Source organism: Heterocephalus glaber, unplaced genomic scaffold (genome assembly GCF_053883595.1).
Source record: "Heterocephalus glaber isolate CG9 unplaced genomic scaffold, H.glaber_assembly_v1.0 deba00001724, whole genome shotgun sequence".
NCBI lineage: Eukaryota > Metazoa > Chordata > Mammalia > Rodentia > Bathyergidae > Heterocephalus > Heterocephalus glaber.
The window spans coordinates 293,288-318,700 of record NW_028258435.1 but is presented as its reverse complement, the minus strand read 5'-3'; the positions used below and the strand labels follow the sequence as shown (position 1 = coordinate 318,700).

The window sequence follows — 25,413 nt, the reverse complement described above, 5'->3', positions numbered from 1 at the left end:
GCCCTTCCCCGCCCCGGCCCCGCCCCGCCCCAGCCCGCCTGACCACGGCCTGGAGCCCTCACCGCCTCCAATCCCGCCTGGAGCCACGCCCCCAGGGACCCGCCTCCCGCCCCGCCCCGTCCCAGCCCGGCCCGGACCCCACCCGAGCGGTTCCCACTTTCGCCCCAGACCCCTCCGCACGCCTGTTTCTGCTGGTGGCGCTCCGGCGCTGGGGCCGACGCTCCGCTCCCGGGAATCCCTGCCCCGCGGTCACCCTGAGCCGCTTGGCCCGCCCTGAACGAGGAAGCCTGCGCCAGCCCTGTGCTTCCTCAGCCCCGCGTGAATTCTGCACGCTCACTGATCCCCACCCAGGGCCCGCGGGGGCGCAGGACAGCCACCCTCCAGCCAGAGCCGTGCACTCACCCACCACCCCAAGCCAGCGCAGCCCTCTCAGTGACTTCGGATTCTGAGCTCAGCCTGCCTCAGGCCTTCCCTGTCCTCCTGCTAAAGGATTCCCTGCCTTTGGGGCCGCGGTTACTGGTGGGATCACTGCAAGGTCTTCCTAAACTCTCAGTCCAGAAAGTGTAATTACCTTAAAGAATGAGTCTGCACAAACACTTAAAATACTCTAAGGTGTAAAGAGAAAGTGGCAGATAACAGCACTGCCGTCAGGACCATTGTTTTCAAACATCTGTTGGGAGGCTTCTACTTTAGACGGGGAGATTCGGGAAACCAGAGAGGCCCAGGCTGTGCCCAACAGGTTGTGAGTCAGAGCTCCTGCGGGGGGTGCGTGGGGGAGGCCTTGCGGACCCCAGCTGGCTGCTGCCTTTACCAGTCAATCAGGGAAGCAGGCAATTTAGGTTCAATCTCCCCAGTGTGCCCAGCTGTGTGCCAAGGCTTCCACTGCCCGGGGTGTGTGGACTGGGAGCTTAAGGGGCAGAGCTCAGGAAGCATCAGGAGAGCGGGGTCAGCTGTGGCCCCTTCCTGAGCACCGGTGTGTCCCCCAGGGCACCTGGGCTGCCCAAGCCTCGCGGCCTCAAGCTTCTGTCTGGTTTTGGCAAGAACTCACCGGAGGGCCAGGGGGCCACAGTCTAGTCCGTACAGCGCAGTCTCTCTGTTGGGAGGGGGGCCTTGAGATGCACATGGAAACTTTCCCCTGCTTCCTGTGAGTCCCTCGGGGTCCCCCGGCCCAGACTCTGTTATCAATTCCTGCAAAGACACTTTGTCTTTGTGTGGCTCTGTTGGAAAATTCTCCCTGCCCTGTGCTTCACCATGCCTCGTTACTGTCGTGCACTGTAGCCCTCACCCCTCCACACACACAGCAGAATTTTTTACTTATTCTGCCCACCTTGACCTTGGCCAGGCTTTGCGAAGGACAAAGATGAATCAGCCAGAGGTGACACTTATCCGCATAAAACTGTATCATTTCAGAGCAGTTCAGGATGTTTCACTGTACACTGCCTCTAATAATGTGGCTTATATTGGTGAGTGGGACCATTTGATGTTTGGGATTTCACTACTACACACTTAGAGACAGCTTCTGTTTCAGTAATTGAGGGATACTTGCATGGTATTTCTTAGCCCTCTGCGAAATAGTGGGGTTTTCTAATTATCAGTGTGGAATTTAATAATTAAATGTTTCCTAAGACACAATAAGCAGATGAAGCAGTCTTCCAACTTCATCTGTAACGCTAATAACTAGTTTAGAAGTTATTATAATAAAGATTACAGTGAAATTAAACTGCCATTTAGAGGGCAGGTAAGTTGAGATTAAATTTCAGGTGGTTTTCATTTGCAATATAAGTTTGCTAAAGTGAACCTTACTATCTTAATTAAATTAAACTTAAACTGAACTGTTCTGGTTTCAAGGACATCCTCTTTGCATGTTTTTTTTTTCTTTTTAATTCTTTCATTGGTACATTTTAGGTATACAATTCTTTTACATTTATCATTGGTTGCTTGTACCTGTACATGATGTATCTTGGTTCTTATTTTTCTCCTAATACCTGTGCGCCCTTCACCCCCTCCACCCTTCCCTATTTACATAGATTTTGTTTCCATTTTTTTTCTTTTCTCATCATTTTTCCTTTCCCTTCTTCCCTTTCCCCTTCCCCTCCCACCACCCCTACCCCTTTGGACCTTTTCCTATTTCAAATTATCAATTATTCATTTTAATCATTTATTTTCTAAGAGAGATTGAACATCAATCAAGTGCCAGGTACTTGGCTAAAGGATAGAATAAGGACATCTGTCCCAGGCCTTGAGGACAGACAGGCTGCCAGCTTTGGCTATGACAAAGCAAAATAAGAAACAGGCTAAATGGAGATATCTGTTGTGTGGTCCTAGGGACAGCAGAAACTGGAAGCAGGCTCTGAAGAGGACAGTGTTTGAACTAAATCCTGAGGGCTGAGTCTGACTTCAACAAGGCAGGAAACAAAACAAGGCACTGCTGGTAGAAGGACAAGATAGAGGCTGCTGTAGCAGCATTGTGCTAGGGAGGCGGGCAGTGGAAACCAGGTCCCTCTGAGGAGACTGCACCCGACCCTAGCAGACCCTAGGAGGCTAATGATAGGCTGAGGGTCTTTCTTTCAGGACAGGGGGTGGAGGAGGAGGAGGAGGCAAAACTGGAAGGGTAATCAGAGGACTCCCGTGGCCAGCCCTCCATGGACCAGGTCCTGCCCTTCATCTTTGAAACACATCATCGGAAGGAAGGATCCCCTGGCTGAGAACAATCCTTGGCATGGCCTGGGGCACAGACTTCCCATCCTGGAAAGTTCCCTCCAAATCCCTCAGGCAACTAGATTAGCCTTCCCAGCAGGCGGCCTGGTCTGACAGGGGATCTTCTCAGCTCCTGGACTTACCCCTGAGATGGCTTCTTCCCCCACCTGCAGGTATCAAGGATCATTTGTTCCCAGGCTAATGACTTGGGGGACAGCATGGCACTGTGGACTCAGACTTCTGTCCTGTGACTGTTCCTATAGAACCGACAGTCGCGCCACAGGCTCCTCTTGTTCATCATGTCTCACGGTCTGTGCTAGCGTCAGGAATGGATCACCTATGCAAGTTTCCTGGGGCCAGAGACATTTTCTGTGACCCCGTCTAGATTTAGGATCAAAGCTAAACATAAATCCTGCTTCTGCCAGTCAGGAACTATGTGAACTTCAAAAAGTTGCTTAATAATCTTTTGGAGGTTTGGTTTTCTCTTCCATAAAGTGTGAGTAATAAAGCCTACTTCAGAAGGCTGAGGTGAGGGCTGATCTACAGGTAAACTGCTTGGCAGCTGGGAAAGAGAAGCTGTGTAAAATGTTACATGTACTTTTGTGTGTGTCACTTGTATTGCTTTGAATTGCTCCCAGCACAGAGTAAGTGCTCATTTAAAACTTGCTGGTTAGCAGATGCCTTTGTAGATGTGGGTGTGGTGGGAAGTCCTCAGGGTCCTAGGTGCTGCGGCATCATAGTGCTTGTTCTCTGCTTGCTGTAGTAAAAGAAAAAAAATCTTACCTTTTGCCTTTCTAGGTCCCTGGTCTTCAGCAAGAATTGTTGTCTGAGTCACTTTCTTGTCACTGGGACAATATACCCAACACACACAACCTAAAGGAGGAAGGGTTTATTTTGGCTCAGTTTGTAGAGGCTGGCTGCAACACAAGAGGGCATGGCAGAGGGGCATAGAGAAGAAGAAGCTGTGCACAGCATGGTGACTGGGAAGGCGAAGGCACCGAGGGAGGAGCCGGAAGTAACCCGGGTTTCTGCAGAAATACAGGCCAGGCTTCAGAAGGGAAATAATAGACTTGATTATGAATATCAGGCCAATTTGGCAGCTGGCTGCTGCACACTTCCTGGTTGGGAAAACCACTGCCCAAACCATGGAGAGCACCTGTGGGGGCTGAGAACCCTTGCCTGGGGCTGAGATGTGCGTGTGCTTTAAGGGTTTTGACTTGACTGCTGTTTTGATCCCTCAGCTCAGTGTGGCAGGGGCTTTCAGAGCCCCGGCCTTCTGCACATGGTTCCCCTCTATGTCAGTGGACCCTTCATTCTGCTGTGCTCATGGAGTTTCTACTCATGATTTTAGAATAAGGCTCACAGCAGCCCCTCCATGATGACTGCTTCAGCTGTCCAAGGCCACGTCAATTGCTCTTTCCCATGTGTTCCCGTAGCGTTGTGTTCCTGTAGCTTTGGCACCTCACTAGACTGTTGGTTGGATCAGCTGGATAGAACTCATTTCTTATTATTTGCTGTTACTATATTCCATAAAGGTGCCATGAACACTGAATCACCAAATAATGAACCACAGCTTTTCAGGAAAATACAGGGTTTGGTGCCCATGAGCATCTGGTCACATTTTCATCAACTAATCAATACAGAACCTGGTTTCATGTAAGATTCTATTGAAAGACACCTTATTTGACATATATTGTTGCTTATTAACAATTATTAATTTCAATTTGGCCTGACTGAAGCTTTTCTGTTTAAAGAGCAACATTCTCTTATATTTAGGAATGACATTGCAGTACTGTGCTCCAAGGCCATGTGAAACAGTGAAATCACCATCAAAAGAACAGAAATGAGGGCCAGGGATTTAGCTCAGTGGTTCTGCCACCTGCCTCACAAGCGAAAGGACCTGAGTTCGATCCCCAGCACAAAAAAAAAAGAAACCAGAAGTGAGCTCGGGAGAGGGGTAGTGGCTCTGTGGGAGGCTGAGGGGTGCTAAGGGAGGATCATGAGTTTGAGCTCAGCCTGGCCAATTTAGTCAGTTAGTATGATCTTGTTTAACAATCAATATTTTTTAAAATGGAAAGGGCTCGGGTTGTAGTCCAGTATGAAAGGCCTAGTTTCCATCCCCAGTTGAAAAAAAAATACAAAAAAGAGAAAAGGCACAGCACTAATCAGATTGGAGAAAGAACACGGTATGAGGGCTAAAAGAAGAAAGAATATCATTCCACCTCAGCTGGTAATGTGCATTATGATGACTTAGGTCTTAAATTTTTCATTGTCTATACACAGAAGTAGAAGACCACAGAGGCTCTGAGCATATTTACTTGGGGGTTACAGATAAATTTGAGCAAGTAGGTGAATCCACAAATATGGAATCCTCAAATACTGAACATCAGCTGCAGCGATCTTCATACTCCCCAGCCCCTCAGAAAGCACTGGAGATGAAAACTTTACATTCAATAAGGGCCAGCTGAATGAGTGAGCCACCCAATCCAGACCTGCTTTCTTTAGATGTTTACCAAGAGTTTAAAATTTCCATTAATAAGGCAGGAGGAGTGTTGTTAGTTCTCCCACAGGAGCATCAAAGTCTTGGTTTTGTTCTATCCGTTATTTGACAAAAGTCCTCAACTCCAGTGTAAGGAATGCTATGTATGAAACAGACCCCTCACATGTGACACATTTGGATCACACAGCTGTTGGCTTCCAAAACAGGGAAGAGAGTACAACCAGCACCACTCCCCCATCTTCTCCAAAAAGGGAAGAGGGGACAATAAATTCTCAGGAAAAATAGAACCAAATGATGGCCAATGATGAAGAAAAATGACAAAGCCAAGGAACCAATAGGGACACTGGTGACAGAGTGTAGTTAGGGAAGGAGAATGGAGTCTAGAGGCAGAGATGTCAAGGGGACCCTGCAGGAGCTTTGTGGTGACCAAGATTCAGCCTCCCTGAGGCAGGAGATTAGGGCATAGTAAGCTGGCTGGGAAGTGAGTATGACCTGTTAATCACAGAGTTCCAGGACATGTGCAGAACAGTTCCAAAAGCCCGGTACCTGGAACCAATCAGAGAGTGCTATCTTTAGTTCTTCTGGAGAGAACTGGAGCAGGGTTTTGACAGGCCAGCCTAGACCTGACATCATCCTGAGGAGTAGGAGATACAAAAGATGGCAGTCATCCAGCCAGCTGCCACTGTTAACTCTTTCACTTTCCCACCCTGTTTTCTCACAGGGTATATTTCTTTTCCCTTTAGTTGGCCCAAAATCACTCTGCAGAGGACGTTTCTTTTTGTTTCATAGCTTTAATAAGTGTAAAATCCTGCTGTGTTTTGCACTTGCCTCGACCAATTATTTGTTCAGGACAAAAAGAACCTCTAGGAGGAATCCCTAGCACCCCAGAACCTGGTAATACCCCCCGTTTCAGAAGTATGACTTTGGGCTGTTTTCTCAGCTTCTTGTGCCTTGTTCCTTACATGTAGAAAATGGTGATTATAGGGCTTGCCACGGTGTTACTTACACCACTGCCATTTACTGAATGCCTACTGTGTGCCAGACAGAAGCATGAATGTGCAGATAATTAATGGGTACAAGTACAATTCCTGATGTAACCCAACTCCAAAATTTAAAGCGCTTGTAACTTTTTTCACTCATGTGTTTATTTCTATTCTCATTCTCTCTTTTTCCAGTTTTCAAGGCTTTCATGTACGACTTTTCTAAGTTGAGATCCTCTCATACTTCTCATAGGACAGTAGATCACTCTTCAGCTGAGCAAGTGTCTCCAAACATTGCTGATTTCATCAGTTTTCAGTGCCTTGAACACATGAGTCATCCCTCTGGAGACTCAGTCTCACCACTCACAAGCTCTCAGTTTCCCAAAGCACTGCCACTGACCACGTAGTGATACATTGATGGGAGTCTTTGAAGAAAAGCTTAGCACATCTTAAGGGCATATCCTAGTCATCTAAGCAGCATCACAAACAGGTAACAAGGAGCCACTTATGACCATACTCATTTTATAGATGGAAATTAAGGTCTGACATAACTTGTTCAAGTCATTCACTGAGTCACAGCCACAGCCAAGAGAATAAAATAAAAGTGTCACCATTCACAGTTGAGGGGACTTTGGGCCCTTTGACTTGGACAACCACATTCTTCTTCCTTTTCTTTGCAAATAGATTTTTTTTTCAGTACCGGGGATTGAACTCAGGACCTTGTGTTTGCTGGGCGGGTGCGGTGCCACTGAGCTACATCCCCAGCCCCAATAAATGGATTTCTTTTTTGGTTTTCAGGAACTATATTAATAAGCAAGTAGGCAGATTTAATTTAGATATAGGCTAAGTTTCTTGGCCTATATCTTGCTATCAGAGATTTTGTCAAATTTATCCATATAAAAAGTATGATTTCAGAATGAAGACAATGCTAACATTCACATGAAACCAAATGGTTGACACTATAAAGCTTCATCATGGCCCATGGCGCCAATAGATGCATGTTTTAGGTTTATATGTCTGTAGGTATACATGACAGTCACATAAATGACTATTTGAAAAGGTTTCAACCTATTGTGTTTGCCTTTTGTCTTAGTCACTTTTCTCACTGTGTGGCAAAATACTTGACACTCAAAGTTAAAGGAGGAAAGGTTTATTTCAGCTCACAGTTTGTAGAGGTTTCAGTCCATAGTCAGCTGATTCCAAGGCAGGGCAACGTGGCAGAGGGGAAACAGGCCAGAAGCAGCCAGTATTGAGGCTTCCTTTCCCTTTTTATTCCATTCAGCTACAAGCCTATTGGTTGGCGCTGCACACACCCAGGCTGAGCCTTCCATTATCCACACCCAGAACTATGCTAAACCAATTTAGTGATTACATACCCTCAATCCCAGTATTACACACCCATGATCTAGCCACCTCCAAAAAGCCATACCTGTGAGCCCCTGAGGCTTTGTGGGGACGTCTAGATACAATCCATGGCACCTTTTAACCCTTTAACCACTTGAGAAAGGCCTTAGCATAATGGTACTTTTGGGGAACCTGATAAAATTAGAAATTCACACTGAACATAACATATATATCTTCCCTTCAGCCGATGTCCAGGGCAAGTCCCTTATCAGCCCTCACTCAAGTTATTGGATCAGCTTCCTGATCAGCACCCAAGTCAGCGATCCAAGTCTGATCACCCTGCAGATGCAGGAGTCTTCCTGGCAAGGGTATGTGAATGTGGAGGTGCCAGCATCCAAACCTTCAGTGACTCCCTCATCACACTAGGACTGCATCTTGCGCACCCTAAAGTTCACGCTAACGTTTCTAACCTCCCTAGCTTATTGTTTCGGCTGCGTCTCTGTCCAGCCCTCAATTCAAACTGTCATATCCCTTCTGTCTGCCTTTGGGCCTCAGAGTTCTCTCCAAATGTCCTCCTTTCCATTGGCAGATGAATGAATCCAAGTTCCGTTCAGGCAGCTGAAATACCACCTGGTAACAAAGCCTTTCTTGAACTCTGATCCCCAGCCCACCTCACAGGTATTTTAATTCTGCCCATCACTTCTTGAACCCCTGGAACACACACACACACACACACGCACACACACACACACACACACACAATGGCAGTGTTCCCAGTGCTCAAGTATACATTTAATAAATATTCAGAATTCATCTGAGAGGCACCACCACATTCCTCAGAAGCAAGAAAGTAGAAAATTTTCTTTTGCACCCTTTTTTCTGGAAAAGTAAAGTAAAAGCAAGCCCGGAAGAATGATACAGGAACTCCTTAGCAGAAAGGCCGTAATAGGATGCATTATTTTTGTGACTAAAATAATCCCACAAAGTTGTGTGATCTTGTAATAAAATGCACATTAGTGATAATCAAATCCAACAAAGAATTCTGTGTCTGATGTTGGAGCACTTTCTTTTCTCCTATGTCCACACCTCTGCATTTTCTTTGTTTTCATTATGCTAAGCGTCCTTTTGTTCTTTGGGGGACAATTCCTCGGGAGGCTTGGGCAGGCTATAAATTATAATTATCATCATTAAAAGAAATATCATTTACACAGTCTATTTTTAGAGTGGATGACGAACCTGTAAACAGGCCCGGTGTGACACTGGCATTATGGCAGTGGTTCTTGAGCAGTCTTGGACTCTCAAATATTTCATCTGTCTCATTAGTGTCACTCATGCAGGGTGACTGCTAACACGGCAGCTGCTTCCCCTGCTGAACTCAGTCAAACTGCATCCCATCTGTTAATGGGAGGAGAAACGGATGGTTTTAGGAAGTCTGGTGAGTCTCATGTTTTTATACATAAATTCAGTGTTCTTATTTACATTTCATCTATATCCAGGCTTCAGTGAATAAAGTGTGTGTGTGTGTGTGTGTGTGTGTGTGTGTGTTTTCTAGAAAGGTGAGGGACATTTCCTCTTACTGGACAGATTGAAGCATTTCGAGGCCTTAAAAGAATCTCAGAGAAGAAGGAGCCTTTGAAATATTCTAATTCAATTTATTCATTTGATGGATTGAAAAGCTGGGCCAAGGTGGGGCAGGTGATTTTCCCAAATCATAAGGCAAGTAAATAGCAGGGTTGGGATATCAAACATGGTATTCTGGTTTCTGTCTACTATTTTTTGCTCTTCCTGTTGCTGAGCAAATATTCAGCCCACCTCTGATTTCAAGGTTTCCAGCTTGTTGTAAATCTAGCATGCTAGTTTTCTGTTCAGTAGTTGTCAAATTTCTTCCTCAGTTTCTTGAGTATCCCAAAATTATACAGGGACTTTCACTGAGTCTTGTCTCCCAAAGAGATGAGTGTGTGTAGTGAATGAATCAGGCCCCTTCTGGGGACAGGAACCTAAAATTGCCATTTTACACAGGCAGAGTGACCTGGTGGGCAGAACACATCTTCCTACAACTGGGTCCTCAGGACAGCTCTGCTTTGAGCCTGTATGATTTCAGCAAACTTCCCCTGACCTGATGTCTTCAGTTGTCCATCATGGATTATAAACACTTGCTCTGTCTCTTCACAGGAAGGTTGAGAGAATCAGCTGAAGGGACAGTCATGAAAAGACTGAAAAGCTACCTAAAAAATCATTACATTGTGCAGCAGCAGAAATACAGCAAAATGCTTACTGTTAATGTGCCATGCATAATAATTTATGTTAATTTTCTGTGGGTGATGAGGCATATTTTAACCTTTATTTTTTTCTTACCAAAATATCACTGATGTTTGGAACAAAGATCGAGCCGGGGGGAAAAAAGGAAGGATTCAGGATTATCAACAAATGTGCTAAGATGTTGATTTACTGAGGACATTAATACTTCTATTTGATTGAAGCGATGGGAGATGAGAACATGGATTTAAACAGTGGTCACTTCAGAGAAATGTTTTTTTGCTTTTTGTTTTTTGATTCTTGGTTTTTGTTTTGGGATTTTGGTTTTTTAAGACAGGGCCTTGCTATGTGGTTCAGGCTGGCTTTGAACTCACTGTGTAGCCCAAGCTGGCCTTGCAATGATCCTGCCTCAGCCTCTGGAGTGCACCACCATGCCTGGCCTGCAGTGAAGTTTTCTGCTCAATTCTATGGAGCTATCCTAGTTGTTCAAAGTAATGGGGAAGTTTTCAGTAACTAAGGATTGGTTTTAGCCTGGGTCCCTTTCAACTTTTCTATTTTTGGTTCTGATCTGACAGGATGATAATCCAATTCACACTAAAGAGCAGTGACTGAGAGGTGCTTACCACTTCCTAAAGAACATGTGGACAAAGATGAGTAGAAAATACGTCCATGTTGCTGTTATCCAGAATATTATCGCTTTGTAACTTGTGCTTCACTTTTTAAAATTAAATAATGGGATTTTGATAGTCAACTGAAAATTCTAAGGTTTAGGGCTAGTTCCAGGAATGCATAATGCTAGTGCTCTTGTTCTCTCATTTCCCTTCCTCCTTTGCAGGATCATGTGACTGCAAAGGTTCTGCCCAGTGGTCTTGTGAGCTGGAAAACTTAACTGCCGCAACGCCTGTCCTTCCTGTGGCAGTGTGCAGTTGTTATCAAAGCATAACCTGACCTAATTCGGCTGACACAACTTCTGTTTTGATTCCTATTCTTCCCCATCTAGAGACAGCTACCGTCATGAAGTTGTTGGCCATCTTTCCATGCCATTGTGTGGAAAATGCACCTGCACTCTCTAGACATTTCTTAAATGAGTATGTACACTTAATGTATGGTATTATATTGTATGGGTTTAACATTTACATAAATGCTGTCATATAGTATTCTCCTTCTGTTTCTTTACTCACTAGTGTAGAATTTAGAACTATCCATAATGATGACTATATAATTCTGTAGACTGTGTACCTGTATTGTTTTACCAGATACAGACAAATGCTCTTCAAAAAGGCCTTATTGTTTTAGTACTCAATATATCAGTGTCCTGACATTTCCACACATTGTCCAACATTTCTATTGTCAAACTTTCTGGTATTCTTTTACTTGTGAAACGTACTTTTATTGTTTTTGTTGACAGTTTCTTGATTATTGATGAGACTGTTTTGAACCATTTTCTGCTACTATAATAATACTCCAAGACTGAGTAATTTAGAAAGAAATGAAGTTTATTTGGCTCATGGTTCTTGAAATTGGGAAATCCAAGAGCATAGCTCTGGTATCTGGCAAAGGCTTTTGAGCCACATTATCTTGAGGTGAACAGAGAAAAGGCAGGAAAGGACCAAGCTCACTTTTGTAACAACCCATTCTCATGATAACGAATCCACACCTGAAATAAGGACATTAACCCATTCAGGAGGGTTAGTCCCTTATTATTGTTGACACTTCCACCTTTGGTGTTGAGGATTACATTTCCAGCACGTGCAGTTTGGAGAACTCATTCCAGTCTTAGCATAGTTTGAGCATCTTTTCATGTTTACTTACTTTTTAGATTTGTCATCTGTGAAACATTTACCTATCCTTTATAATCATAACTATTTTTGATACATCATTAAATTTAATTAGTCCACTATAATTTGTTAAGAGTTAGAAAATTACATTCTGGATATTAATCTGTTGCTTTGTATGTATGATGTTAATTGTCCTTAATCTGTGGTTTGTCTTTTAACTTTATTTACAGAACCTTTCATCCTGTATATAAAGGAATTATGATGAAGCTAACTAATATTCTTTTATACTTCTTACTTTTTTTGAATCTAACTCGAATAATTTTTACTTTTTAAATTCCTTCTTTAAGAAAGTACTTTTGACCCCAACATCTGAAAAACATATTTTTCAATATTTTCTTCTAATAGTGTTAATTTTTATTTTTCACTTGGACACATGTGAGATATACCTGGGAAACCTGTGAAAGAAAAGGATCTAATTATTTTCCTGTAGGAAAAGCCATTGTTCCCAGCACTATTCTTCCCACTTTGTCTTCTGATAAAACACACAGATTGAGCTCACCTCTCCACCTGTTGTTGCTGCTTCTGGTGAGCTGTGATTATCTGCATCTACCTGTGTCTCTGGCTTTGGGGTCCTGTGACCTCCATTCTCTGATGACTCTATGAAGTGTTGGTGATTTTCACTTTGTTCAGCTTTTTCTTATTATAAAGATGAGAGAGAAGACTTCCAAGATCTTACATGTTTAACTAGAAATAAAATTCTCTGGCTTTAACAATTGTTTAAATATTTTTTATTTCAGTTGTACTTGCATTTTCCTCAAATAATACATCTTGTTTGTTTCCTAATACAGAAATGGATCTTATGTAACTGTAGTAGTCTCCATATTTGGAGGGGTTTTTTTTAAGCTTATATTTGCAGAATTTATTTTCTTTTTTGCATAGGAGCCTTCTTACCTTGGGGTTTCTATTTACCCTTCTATATCTACAAACATTTTTAAATACTTATTTTATAGCCTTAAAAACTCATGCTATCATTCTCAGGATTATCTGCCGCTCCTCTTGATTGTACTTCCTGGCTGTTCATTTCCGTGCATAGTTTATAATCTTGGCCATGTGCTGTTTGTCAGTGGGGACATTTTCCATTAGAGACCCGTGTGACTCGGTTTGAGTGACAGTTTCTCATCTGGGCCCACTGGGACTTTATGAGTTTAAGTGTACTTGGGAAATATTTGTGTTGATTTATTTCTCTGGAGTCCCGAACTATTCAGATGGCTTAAATTTGCATCACTTCCTGCTTTCTGATTTCTTGCAGGTGTCTGTCTTCATCCACTGGCCTGGACAGAATAGGAGGCTCCCTTGGGTTATGTTGGCAGCGGTTTTTGTACAAATGGCAAAGCTAGTGAATGCAGAATCGACTCAGGCCACTGGGTTCCAGCTGTCACCCCTCAGGGCGCTGGGTAGATTTTTCTCTGTGTGTGGCGTCAATCCCTAGTCCCAGTTGTTAAGGTCTGTAAAAGGCTCCAATTCCCCTGAACACTTTTCAGCTTTCAGTCTCACCTTCTAGTTTTGCAATTTCCCCACTCAATGTGGAATTTTTCTTTCTTAATCTAAAGTTTGGCTACAAATTTACGGTTGCTACTTAATTTTCCATTTTCCAGCATCTCTAAGGTAAGGAGAATTTCCCTGACAGGAACTCAGTTTGGCTTGCTTGGTAGAAGACAGAAGGGCACACATGTTCTGAAAGGAGCATACAGAAATATTCTCCTCTGTCACACCAGACACTCTTTGTCTGTGCAAGAAAGCACCGGGCTGAAGCTTGCTTGATTGTGATTCTCAGATTATCCCACATTAGCAAAGGGTCAGCCCTGCCCATTACACAAGTAATCCTCCCATGGCATCTCCCTTTTACCGCTGAAGTCACTGAAGGCTCTGGCTCAGCTCTGAGTAGCTCATGCCAGGGCTGTGCCACCTGTAGTGTGCGATTGAACCCCATGGGAGGTCCTCTGCTCATCCCGAAGGAGAACACCATACTCCCATTGGGGCTGAGAGCATAGTCATTATACTGAATGTTCATGCCCTTAGAACTGATGTCCTCTTTTTTCCAATCTGGGTCAGTTCCTGGGCTTACTGACTCTAGCTACAATCTGCAATTGAAGTGAAAGACTGTTTTTTTGTTTCAGAATTCATAAACTTGAAAATAGTTACCATTATGGTTTGATGACTTCAGGCTCCTAAGAATATATGTCACATAATTCACATTTAGAAATTTTGTTTAAAATAAAATTTTGTCACTTAGGTTCTTAAGTAATAAATATAATGTGAGTTTTCTCATTTTATTTTCCAATGGGGGAGCTTTTTCAAATGATGTATCTTAGAAGTTGAAGAGAAGGAATTATGATTGACTTCTTTGTGGCTATTCATCCATAAGAGAAAATTCAACTAGTTTGCAATTTTCATACATGTGGTGATTACTCTGTTAATACCTATTCAATTAATTTCCTATTTGAGGCACTGAAAATTCAAGTGTGGTTGCATAGAAATGACTGGATAAAGCTTAAATTGCAATATAGCAGCAATGCTCCATCTGCAGAATTTCTTTGAAGTTGCTAGCAGTGAATGTGGAATGTAAGAACTGTAGCCTTTTCCCCTAGAGCTGCACACTTATCCTAAATGAGGCTTGAGGTAAAAACCACTACCATCTTAAAAAATATATTAAGAGATCACCTGTGTACACATTTTTAAAAGGGAAAAATATTAGCCTTAATTAGAGATGATGGATATTGTTGCTGTTATGAAAGAAGATACTGGATAATCACATTACTCAGAGGATACAGACACCTGAACTACTAAATAACTGTCAGAAAGAACTAGTATATTTGAGTTCTATAAAGGACAAAGGATGTCTTGGTTAAAAGCACATGGAATGAGAATCCAAAGACCTAGGTTTCTTCCTGGCTGTGATAGTACTCAGATGAGGGACCTTGGAAATCACCCAATCTCTCGGGCTTCATAGTTCTCATGGGAAGTTAGATACAGTTAGGATGTTAGAAAATAGTTCCTAAAGAAAAATACAAATATGGTTTCTTTATATATGAGCAGTTAAACATGAGGCCCTAAATCTATGAAACTCAGTCTACTTAGGAAAAACAAAGAGACAAAGTCTGGCCAAGACCATGGCAATGATAAAAAGAATTCTGGTCAATTTTACTAAACCATTAAAAAATGAAGTAGAAGTTGTAAAGATGAGTCATCAGATATGGCTTCCAGGAGGAAGTACCGGAAGATTCACTGGAAAGAAGGCTGCATATGAACCGATTGAAAGAGTACCCAGGTGGAAGGAAGGTATGCAGGAAACCTGTCAGGTACTGTTGCCAAGTCATGGACAAGGCACTGTGCCAGAGGGAGGGAAAAGAAGATTGTAGAAACCAATGAGAGTAGCTGTGCAAAGTGCTCTGTGGCCACGGAGGACAGCAGTAAGCCCAGAGGTGGTCATTACAGGTAGCTCATCTGTGGCATGCTTGTTGACTGGAGGACAGCAGAGCTCCCTGGGTCTAAACATGTTCTGCCTCACTGTGTGACTTGAGAAGGTTTGTTGTAGTTTTCTGGCCCCCTGTCAACCATGTACCATGATATATTTGTATTCCGAGAACTTCATGAGGCTTCCTTTTAGCTGTCTTTGATGTTGAGGAAGAACTTCCTGTTGGAGGTGCAAAAATCAGAGAGGAATGCTGGGTGTGGTAGGGAGCCTGGACACATTGAAACCTTAGCAGGCTGCTTGCTGTAGGGAGTGATTTCTACCCTGGGCCAGCTCCTTCACTGCTAAGATCTTTGGTTCGGAGGGTGAGGGAGGAAGAGGGAGAAAATGGAGCAAGGTTGAGAAGAACTGTCAGAGAGAAGAGTTGGGTTATGGGGAATACAGTCTGGAAATACAAAGTTGGTAGCTGCATGAACATCAAAGGGGTCAGATGTATGTGGGGAGTGGTTACACCTGCCTGGGTTGGTTCAAAATGAGGGATAGAGGAAGGGATTCTGGGAAGGCTGTAATGGGAGAGCAGAGCTGAGTGAGAACTTGCAAGCAGAGGGAAGGGAAAGGCTAGTGGCCCATCCCAATGAGCAGAGAACTCGAAGTGGGAGAATTCAACACAGAGAAGATGAGCACTCTGTCTCTGCTCAGTTTCCTGGGCGGTAGGACTTCTAGCTTATGATGCCTTTCCTAACATCTTTGGAGAGGCTGTAAAAACTGCTTAAAACATTATTGTAAGGGCACAGACACAGCCCACTTGGTTCTGACAATAGAAGCGATGGCCTACATGCTCAGATTCAGAACACAAGGCCATCAGGATCTCGGCTAGGGGTGTCCAATCTTTTGGTTGGCCTGGACTGCACTGGTGAAGAGGATCTGTCTTGGGCCACATATCAAATACATAATATAGTTCTTGTATATAAGAAACGAAGCTTCCTTTTTATGTCTCAACTTGTTAAATCATTTTATGAAATAAGCCCCAGTTTAATAATTAAATAAGGAAACTCACATGTCTGTCTGATAACAATAAATGCTATCTCCACAGGCACATATACATGCATAGAAATTGAAATGCTATTATTGGTAATAACTGTGTTTTACTTGCTGAATCCCATGAGGACATGTCACATCTGATGCGTGTGGTTTCCATTCAACTGATTGTATATGGTGAGCACAGAAGGCAGAATTAGCACTGTGCTGTGCCCTTCCCTATACAGCATTCCAGTACTTGCATCGCACAACTGAAAAATATTCTTTAAAAACCATGTAATAATGTTAAAAGTTTACTATCTTCTGGGGGCCTTGGTTGCAGGTTGGACACAGCTGTTCTAGACTCACACTGATGATTGAAGTAGTATATTTTGATGTAGCTACTTTCATATATCCCTTAGTTCTACAGGCATAAATATCTGTGCCTTGATTCTGACACCAAACTTCAAACTTTTCTTACGGGCTTAGGAAAGGGTAATCATTAAAGAGAGATGAATATGAAGGATGGGTGGGAAATGTTTGTTCTGCTATTACTTGGGAAGGAAAACAACTCAAATTTCAATGCTTTTCAAAATAGCGGTAAAAGGGAATCACGTTGCTATTCTCAAGAATCTCAAGAATTGCCTCATAATCCTCATGACAGTGTATCACAGACCCTAGAGAGCAATGAGCAGTTTTACAGGGGCACAGAGCAGGACAGGACTGGGAATGGAAGGATTTGAGCTGTTGCATGCACTGTGTGATCGTTAATTTTGATGTGTCAGCTTGACTCGAGTAAGAACTGCCTAGCAGATTAGAAAGCTCTGAGTATGACTCTAGACAATTGACATGTAGGTCAGCAAACTGAAAGGGAAGATCTGCCCCAGATGTAGGTGGCACCAACCAATAGGCTTATAGCCTGGACAGAATAAAATCGGAAAGAAGCAGTATATATTCCCCTTTTCTTGGTAGAGCTCTGTCTTCTACATTTTGCAGTGAGCTTCGAAGACTTTGACCTCTCTGTGACTGGATCCTCCAGCTCTCCAGTGTGCAGACAGCCATTTTGGATTCTTCGCCTCTGATCCCACAGACAGCAGTTTTGTCTCTTGTTCTTCTGGTTCTGTAAGCCTACCTAATAAATCCCTTTGTGTAATTACACATGGATTTTGTATTGATTCTGTTCCTCTAGAGAACCATAACTAATATACACAGTGTTAGCCTGGGATTACTTATTTTAATATTTATTACATAGCAGTTTTGTGGAAACTCATAATGAGGTAGGCATTGTGACACCCACAATGGCATCTTCGCTATTGCCAATTGATTCCAATTTGTGCACATAATTGGTTTCTCTGCCCCACTGTTCATGTGCACACTGGCATGGGGGCCTTTTGATGATGTTACCTTCTGTTGGACTCCTATTACAGTGCCAGACACACAATAGTCAGAAAGCAAAGGAAGTTTCCTCAGCTGTTGAGAATACTTGCTTACTGGCCAGATTTCTTCTCTCCTCCACAGACTCTTGTTGCTGAAACCCTACTCCATGCCAGCCTGATGCTTGGTGCCTGGGAAGAGAGAAGGCTGAGAGGAAACAAGGCTGGAGGCCTCTGGTTGCAAGTTCCGGAACTCATGAAAACGGCCCCAGTCAGGCTGCTTCCTCAACTCCCAGCATTGAGGATTCTGCACAAAGGCCAGTTTTGTGTCCCTTGAAGAGAGTCTCTTCTTTTGTTTCCGCTCCCTGGTTCTTATCTGATCCATGTCCCTGCCAGACTGGTGCTCCAGTTCCTCTTCATCTCCCCTTTCAGTTCTCATTCTTTGTGCCCAGTGAGGCTCAGCCTTGGATGCGTAGAGCCCATAAACTCAGAGCAATGAAGGGAAGAGAGGCAGACTTCAGAAAGCATTAAGACAGGTGGGAGGAGAGGGAGGCCCTTGCTTCAAGGACAGGAACAATTTTCTACTTATGAAGCTGTAGCACATTTCAGAGAGAGACTCTAAATTTAGAGAAAATTATCCCTGGGAAGAGATCATGTACATTAAAGGAATAAGTGAGGAATAATGTTTGAAGGGAGGTTGGACAGATCACGAAGTCAGTTAAATGTCAGGTGAAGTCATTTCTCGGAATAGTACCCCAGTTTCCTTTCTTCCTACTTGTCTTTCTCCTCTCTACAACTTATTGAAAGGCTACTGTGGGAGGAGGCCCCACAGTTAACTCACACAACAACTTGTGTTTGCAGAAAAAAACGCTAATTGTTTTTAAAGGTTTGTGTGTAACTCAGTGGGCCTGTTCTCAAATCTCTATGTGCTGGTCACCCAGGATACAACAAAACACACACGATACCACCAACCAGACTTTCACATACACCTCTTTATACCTACTACATAAAACAAAACACACCAAAACCTAAATTTCAACCTGGTTTAAAGCTGACTCTGATCTTAAAACTTAATAGTTTGAGGAATTATTCGGTCTCCCAATGGATAAACTCTGCTGTGTTACTGAGGGGGTGGGGCTCCCCACTGGCCCTTCCCTCTGCCAAGTGTAGGATGGAAAACCAACATGGCCTCGTGGCCTTGGGAAGGCCACGGCCCCTGGCATGATTCTGGTCTTCATTGTTTCACCAGGCTGTGTTCTTTGATATCAGAACTACATCTGCTGTCTATGTGGCTGCCAGTAAGTCTCACGACCTCCCTGTCGCAGCTGTCACTGATGGACTTCATACTTTGGCTTCAGCAATGCTCCATCCCTTTCTGTTGAGCCAGCCTTGGCTCTCCCAGCAGACTCGAGAGCTGCTGCCTTCCTAACAAGGCCCTACCCAGTTGCCCTCCTCTAGCTCCTCCTGATATTTAATTTTTCCTATCCTAATGGGTCCTGGATCTGAAGCCATCCCTGCCCCAGGAGCAAGGAGCAGCCTAAGGACATTCAACTGGGTGAGGTCTTCTCCTCCCTCTGTGTCATAGACTTTATTTTTTTCTGGCTGCAGGGAATCTTAGGCATGGAAGAGGCTTCCTCTGCACTATGGGAAAAGAAATCTATGAATATATTTATGGAAATGTGGTTCTCAGTATGCCAACATGAAAGAGAAATGCATTCACAAAATTTCTCTGAAGACAACACTCTGTCTTGGGAACTGTTGTCTAGCTTTATACTTGTGTTCTTCTTGCATTTCTTCTGTCACAAACCTTTACTGCCATCCTGGTCCCTCTGTCTCTGTCTCCCTCTTACACACACACACACACACACACACACACACACACACACACACAAAACACGATCCCTGGGATATATTAAAGCCAAAGAACAAGCACGTTAGCAAGGTTCAGAATATCACCTTCCCCATTTCCTGTGCCTGGAGCCTCACTAACCAGGACTCCCGTCTCACTGGGTCTCTTTAGGATGTAGGTCACCCTGCTTGACTAAAGGGGCTCGAGCGCCACCAGCAGTGTGAGGACAGGAGAGGAGATCATCTGGCCCTTTCGGGGATAGTTGGAGGACAAGCACGGAGACCTAGAGCCAGAGAAGAGTCTGCAGTGACAATTGAGGCCCTTCTGACAGATTTAGGCTTGTGACCAGGGCTGGGACAGGAGGGGTGATGTTAGTGGATTTAAGGATAGGAAGGGAACTTCACAGAGGTACAACCACAGTACTCTAAAAATTGGTGTCTTGGAGAGGACGAAGCAAGAAGGAGACAGGAAAGGAGGTAATGAAGATGTAACCTTGAGTCTGAGAGACAAAGGATTATGGAAGGGAGTAGATTGGGGATAAAGGAATGAGGTCAGTTTCTGAGTAGATTCCATGTAGGATGCAGAAAAAAGAACTATGCACAAACTCTTTTTTTTTTTTTTTGTACCGGTAATAAACTTGGGACCTTGCACTTTCGAGGTGGGCGGCAGCACCACTGAGCCAAATCCCAGCCCAATACACAAACTCTTAAGGAGACAACATATAAACAAGTAAACTTGTTAAGTTTTTTATTTTTATTTTATTGGTATGTGTGTGTGACATAGAATGACTGCATTCATCATGGGGAGTTGGTCCTTGTACATAATGCATGTTCATTCTTTTTATTCCCCTCCCTTACCCCCATTAATGGTTCCCTTCCTAGACAAGCAGACCTTAACAGCTTTGCAATAAAGAAGGAGCATTCAGCTATCCTGGGGGCGGTGTCAAGCAAGCATTGTTTGTAAACCAGACTCTGGAAGAAAGGCAATAAGATCAATAATGATAGCTTTTTGTATTTCTAAAACACAAGTTCAGTTCTTTCTTTGGAATTTCTCCTTCTTGGTCTGGTCCCTTTCTAACTTATCTATTAAAATTTAGATTCTGCATTCACTCGCAGATTCTCTTGGGAGTCTCCCTGGGTTTCTCTTCCAACTTCCAGCTGCCCCTAGGTAGAGGGAAGGATGTTACCTCCGAGCAGTTAACCTGGCCTCCCTCACTCTTGTTGGTTGGGCTCCACTGCTAGGTAGATCAGGAACTCCTAGAGATAACCAGGCTGGCCTTGCTCAGGACCCTTCTTCAGATGGGCTGTCTGAGCGCTGTGCCCAGTACAAGAAGGATGGAGCTGACTTTGCCAAGTGGCACTGCATTCTGAAGATTGGAGAACACACCCCCTCTGCCCTTGCCATCCTGGAAAATGCCAACGTTCTGGCCCATTATGCCAGCATCTACCAGCAGAATGGCATCATGCCCATCGTGGAGCCCAAGATTCTCCCTGATGGGGACCATGACTTGAAGCGCTGTCAGGATGTCACCGAGAAGGTGCTGGCTGCTGTCTACAAGGCTCTGAGTGACCACCACATCTACCTGGAAGGCACCTTGCTGAAGCCCAACATGGTCACCCCAGGGCATGCCTGCACCCAGAAGTATTCCCATGAGGAGATTGCCATGGCAACTGTCACGACGCTGCTACGCACAGTGCCCCCCGCTGTCACTGGGATCACCTTCCTGTCTGGAGGACAGAGCGAGGAGGAGGCTTCCATCAACCTCAGTGCCATCAACAAGTGTCCCCTCCTGAAGCCGTGGGCCCTAACCTTCTCCTACGGTCGGGCCCTGCAGGCTTCTGCACTAAAGGCCTGGGGTGGGAAGAAGGAGAACCTGAAGGCCGCCCAGGAGGAGTATATCAAGCGAGCCCTGGTGAGGCCAGGCGCAGTGCGGGCGGGGACGGGGCAGCGGGCGCACCTCTGAGTGAGGCCTCACTCTGGCTCCTTTCCTCTTAGGCCAACAGCCTCGCCTGCCAGGGGAAGTACACTCCGAGTGACCAGGCCCGGGCTGCGGCCAGGGCGTCCCGCTTCGTCTCTAACCACGCCTACTGAGCTGAGGCGTTCCGAGGCTGCCCCCAACACTCCAGGCCTCTGCACTGCTGACACTTGCAGAGGGGCCTCTTCGGGGCTCCAAGCTTTCCCGTCACTTGCCTCCCTCGTGACTCCGGTGTGTGGTGTTGTCTGTGTACGCTAACTCCAGCACTCCTTCCAGCTCACTGCCAATAAACAGCTATTTAAGGGGGGGAGAAAAGGGGTGCATCATGGACATGAAAGAAATTCTGTGTGTTGTAAATGAATCGTGAGTCCAGTCACACGTGAGTCTCCAAATCCCCAAATTTCTTTTTATGCTCACTTCTCATGTCTAAGAAGTTGGCTTTTAATATGTCAAGAAGGAGAGAGCTGTATGTCAATGTGTGTGGCCTCCAAAGATTTGGTCTAGAATGATTCACTTGTATTAAAAAGAGAAACCTTTTTTTTCAGGCAGAGCCAGTACTCTCAAAATAACTCTTCTGTCATTTAAAATGGGGTGCTGCAATTTTTTATAAATAATATCCTGGGTGAAGTCATCTAGATAAAAAGAGGATAAGGGTCAGGATTGGATGGGTTAGGGAAAAACGTCCAGAGGTGAAAGGGCTGCATCTTCAAGAAGGAGAGTGCAGGAGTTGAATGGATCCAATACTGGTGCTTTTGGCCCCTGGCAAGTCTACCTGGCCCTCACAGTCATCCATCCCAGGGCTAACCTGGCAGTGGCAGCGGGAGCCAGCCCTGGAGCCCTGTGTGGGCGGAACTAGCACAGATCCTGGGCGAAGGAGCTGGCAGGATCCAGGTCCTGCTCTGGGCATCCAGGGCTCAGAAAAGAGCAACCCCTACCTTGAACTGGTCCCAACCTTTAGTACCCGAGAGTTTTGGGAAAGAGACAGGCCTTTCAATTCTGGCTGTACTCTCAGTAGCTCTGAGCAAGTCACTTTGTCTTTAGAGGCCATAGAAGCCTCATTTTAAATAAGGGGAATAATATCTACCTAAGAGTGTTATTGTCAGTTGTTTTTTGGGGTTTTGTTTTATTTTTGCCATAGTCTTGGTTGGGATCCCAGAGCACTGGGATTGCAGGTGTTCTTCACACACCCAGCTTGAGGCATTTTGAGGGATATAAATCTTCATTTTCAGGTTTGTGAAAAAGCAAGTTCATTTTGCTTTGTGGACTATCACGCAGTGCAAGTGTGTGTGTGTGTGTGTGTGTGTGTGTGTGTGTGCATGCGTGCGTGCATGCGTGCATGTGATATAGCTAATTTGGGATCAGTTGGCTCATTGGGAAGAGGAGATGTCCATGAATGTCAGATTCTTAATATACACTTCTTTTCTTTTCTTTTCTTGGCTGGCCTCAAACTCTTGGTGATCCTCCTGCCTCAGCCTCCCAAGTGCTGGAGTTACAGGTGTGTTCCACCATGCCTGGGTAATATTTTCATGATCATGGAGAACACAATTTGTATCAGATTTTTAAAGGAAAGAATGACCACTTGCCTCCCTCTCACTGAGTAAAAAGCCATGTTCAAAGTACACACAGCCATGAGCACAAAAGCCAGGGGCTGGCCCTACACGCCACAGTGCCATGTCAGACAGAAAGCCCAGTCCCCTCCCAGCTATACATGAAAGCTGTTACTATGACTTCCTGTGCATTCATATGAGGAATATAATAACTCTCTCCAAACTTGACCATGAATTATTTTCTTTGTAAAATAGTTTGTTGAGTTTGAGGCCATCCTGGGCTACATAGCAAGACTCTCTCTTAAAAAACAAATTAATTAATTAAATAAATTGCAAAACAAGTAAATTCAAGAACGAAGAAAATGTAAATTCTTTACGTGTCCTTGAAAAAAATCAAGACAAAACCAGAACAAACAAAACTACCTACACAAACCCCTACAACTTTATGGTTAACATGATTATTTTTGCATACTTAAAATATTTTAGCACCAATCTAGATTTTAATAGAAAAGGGAGCTAGTGTTAGAGAAGGGAAGAAAACAAAACTTTACAGAGGATTTTTATGTTATTTAAATAAAGGATGTGAATACTGGCTGCCTCTATAGATGGATATTTAGCATGTGGCTCAAGAGTTTTTACCAGAAAAATTTAAACAGGGTATAGAAACATTAAAATACTAGAGTGATATCCAGCTACTCGGGAGGCTGAAGCAGGAGTGTCAAAAGTTTGAAACCCAGCCTGTGAAACTTAACAAGATATTGTCTCAAATTTAAAAAAAAATAAAAAGGGCTGGGGATGTAGCTCAGTAGTAGAGCATCCGTGGAATTGATCCTCAGTATTACAAAAAAGAAAAGAAAAGAAAAGAAAGAAAAAAATGATAAAGAGAACTCAAAACAAGAACAGGCTGGGCCAGGGATTTAGCTCAGTGGTTTCGCCACCTGCTGTGCAAGCGCAAGGACCCGAGTTCGATCCCCCGTACCAAAAAAAAAGAACAGGCAAGGACATAAAAATAAATACTGAGAATGCTTATCAAATAGAAAATATGAGCACAAAATTAAGTCAAACAATACAGTTACACTGACTATGAGAGAAATAGATCTGTAAATTGGGTAATGGTCTGTACTGGATACTAGTGGTGTAAGTGAAACTGAATGAAATAGAGAGGACAAAATTTAAATTGACCTTTGTCTCTACCAGCCACGTCAATATAGCTCAAAAGCCAAAATAGCGAAGTTACCTTTAGGCAAAAGAGATTTGAAGAAATGATTTCTAGTCAAGGCAAAAGAGTGATAAACTATTAATAAATATTATAATCTATAAGAATCACAGAATCTGTGTGAATCACAGATTATTGGACCTTTAACAATCTTGCTTCAAAACACATAAAGAAAAAACTGAGAGATTAAAGGAGAAACAGACAAATCCACGTTTTTTTCTGAAGTCAGCAGATTAGGTAAATAATGGAAAAGGGCTGAGGCCTGCATTTCCCCACTTCCCACCGCGGTGCACGGCAGGTATGTCACAGCAGTGCTGTCACATTGATCCAGGTGGCCATGGTGGACCTGGAGAGCCTGGGACAGCCCCGGCCAAGGACCAATGACCTCAGGCTCCAGCAGTGACGTCCATGTCCTAAGGGTGCCACTCTGCCAATTTTCTATGTGAGCTGTGCTCTAACATAAAATATTTTCAGATGGGAGGACAATCTGGCTGCGACGTCCGTCACCCCACTGAGCGTCAGGGATGATTCAGCTGATCTGGCTGGCTAGGCGGGAGTTCCCTTCCTCCCTCACCGCTGCATGTGCATCCCTCCTGAAGCTGCATCCTTGGTTGAAGAGGACGACCACCCCCAATAGAGGGGGCCATTTCCTGGGTCAGGGGTATATGAGTAGCTGCGTTACCCTGCTAGAACCTCCAAGCAAGCTCTCAAGGTCTAACATAAACAAGGTAGGACTCAGGGTGACTGATTTAACACAAGACATGATGGACATATATGTGTCATATCACACATATATTTGCATCATATATATTTATATACCTTTCTATGAAACTTTGTATCAATAAAAAGGAAAAACACAGTTTTGAAAACAAATATTCAAGAAGTGAAAATCTTAAGATGCATAAAAAGTGAAACATAATGTAGATTTAATTCTTTGGTTATAAGGTAAAGAAATCAGAAAATATACCAAAAGATTGCTTACACAATATGTATGAAGAAGATTTTAAATGAGCTTTGCATTAAAGAGAAAATTAAAATATATTTACCAGTAAATTACAGGGAGTACCTATCTTTTAAAATCTGTAGAAAGTTTGCTTAGTATTCATAAGTAGTCTCACTTTCATCTAAGAGAAAAAAGGTTAAGATGAAAAGAGTTAGCATAGAATTTAAAAAGGTAAAGAGGAAACCATCAACATACATAAAAATAATATTTTGACAATGATAATAGCAAAAATACGGAAATTTTAAAAAGTAATCAAAAGGCTTAAGCAATGAAATGATGAGTTTCTTTGTGGAAAAAGCAATAAAATAGTAAGGCTATGACCGATCATTTTCCAAATAAAAAAAGTAGAAAAATGAAAAAGAACCAATATGGAGATTAGAAAATGATAATAAAAAATGATTGAGAA

General features: G+C 43.6%; 1 protein-coding gene across 1 annotated transcript; it reads left to right on the top strand.

Moving 5' to 3' along the window:
• The first annotated feature begins 15,497 nt into the window (after positions 1 to 15,497).
• Positions 15,498 to 21,501, top strand: LOC101703599 (fructose-bisphosphate aldolase A-like). Its single transcript, XM_087199662.1, has 3 exons — positions 15,498 to 15,519; positions 20,508 to 21,178; positions 21,262 to 21,501. Exons 1-3 carry the CDS (start codon positions 15,498 to 15,500, stop codon positions 21,355 to 21,357), a joined length of 789 nt encoding a protein of 262 aa, XP_087055788.1. The 3' UTR covers positions 21,358 to 21,501.
• Positions 21,502 to 25,413: the final 3,912 nt, after the last annotated feature.

Bases quoted from the DNA above. Each gene is read 5' to 3' on its own strand.
- LOC101703599 (XM_087199662.1), top strand. From the start codon at position 15,498: ATGAACATCAAAGGGGTCAGAT. The intron at 15,520-20,507 runs GTATGTGGGGAG...CTCCACTGCTAG, and splicing joins GAACATCAAAGGGGTCAGAT to GTAGATCAGGAACTCCTAGA. The intron at 21,179-21,261 runs GTGAGGCCAGGC...CTTTCCTCTTAG, and splicing joins AGTATATCAAGCGAGCCCTG to GCCAACAGCCTCGCCTGCCA.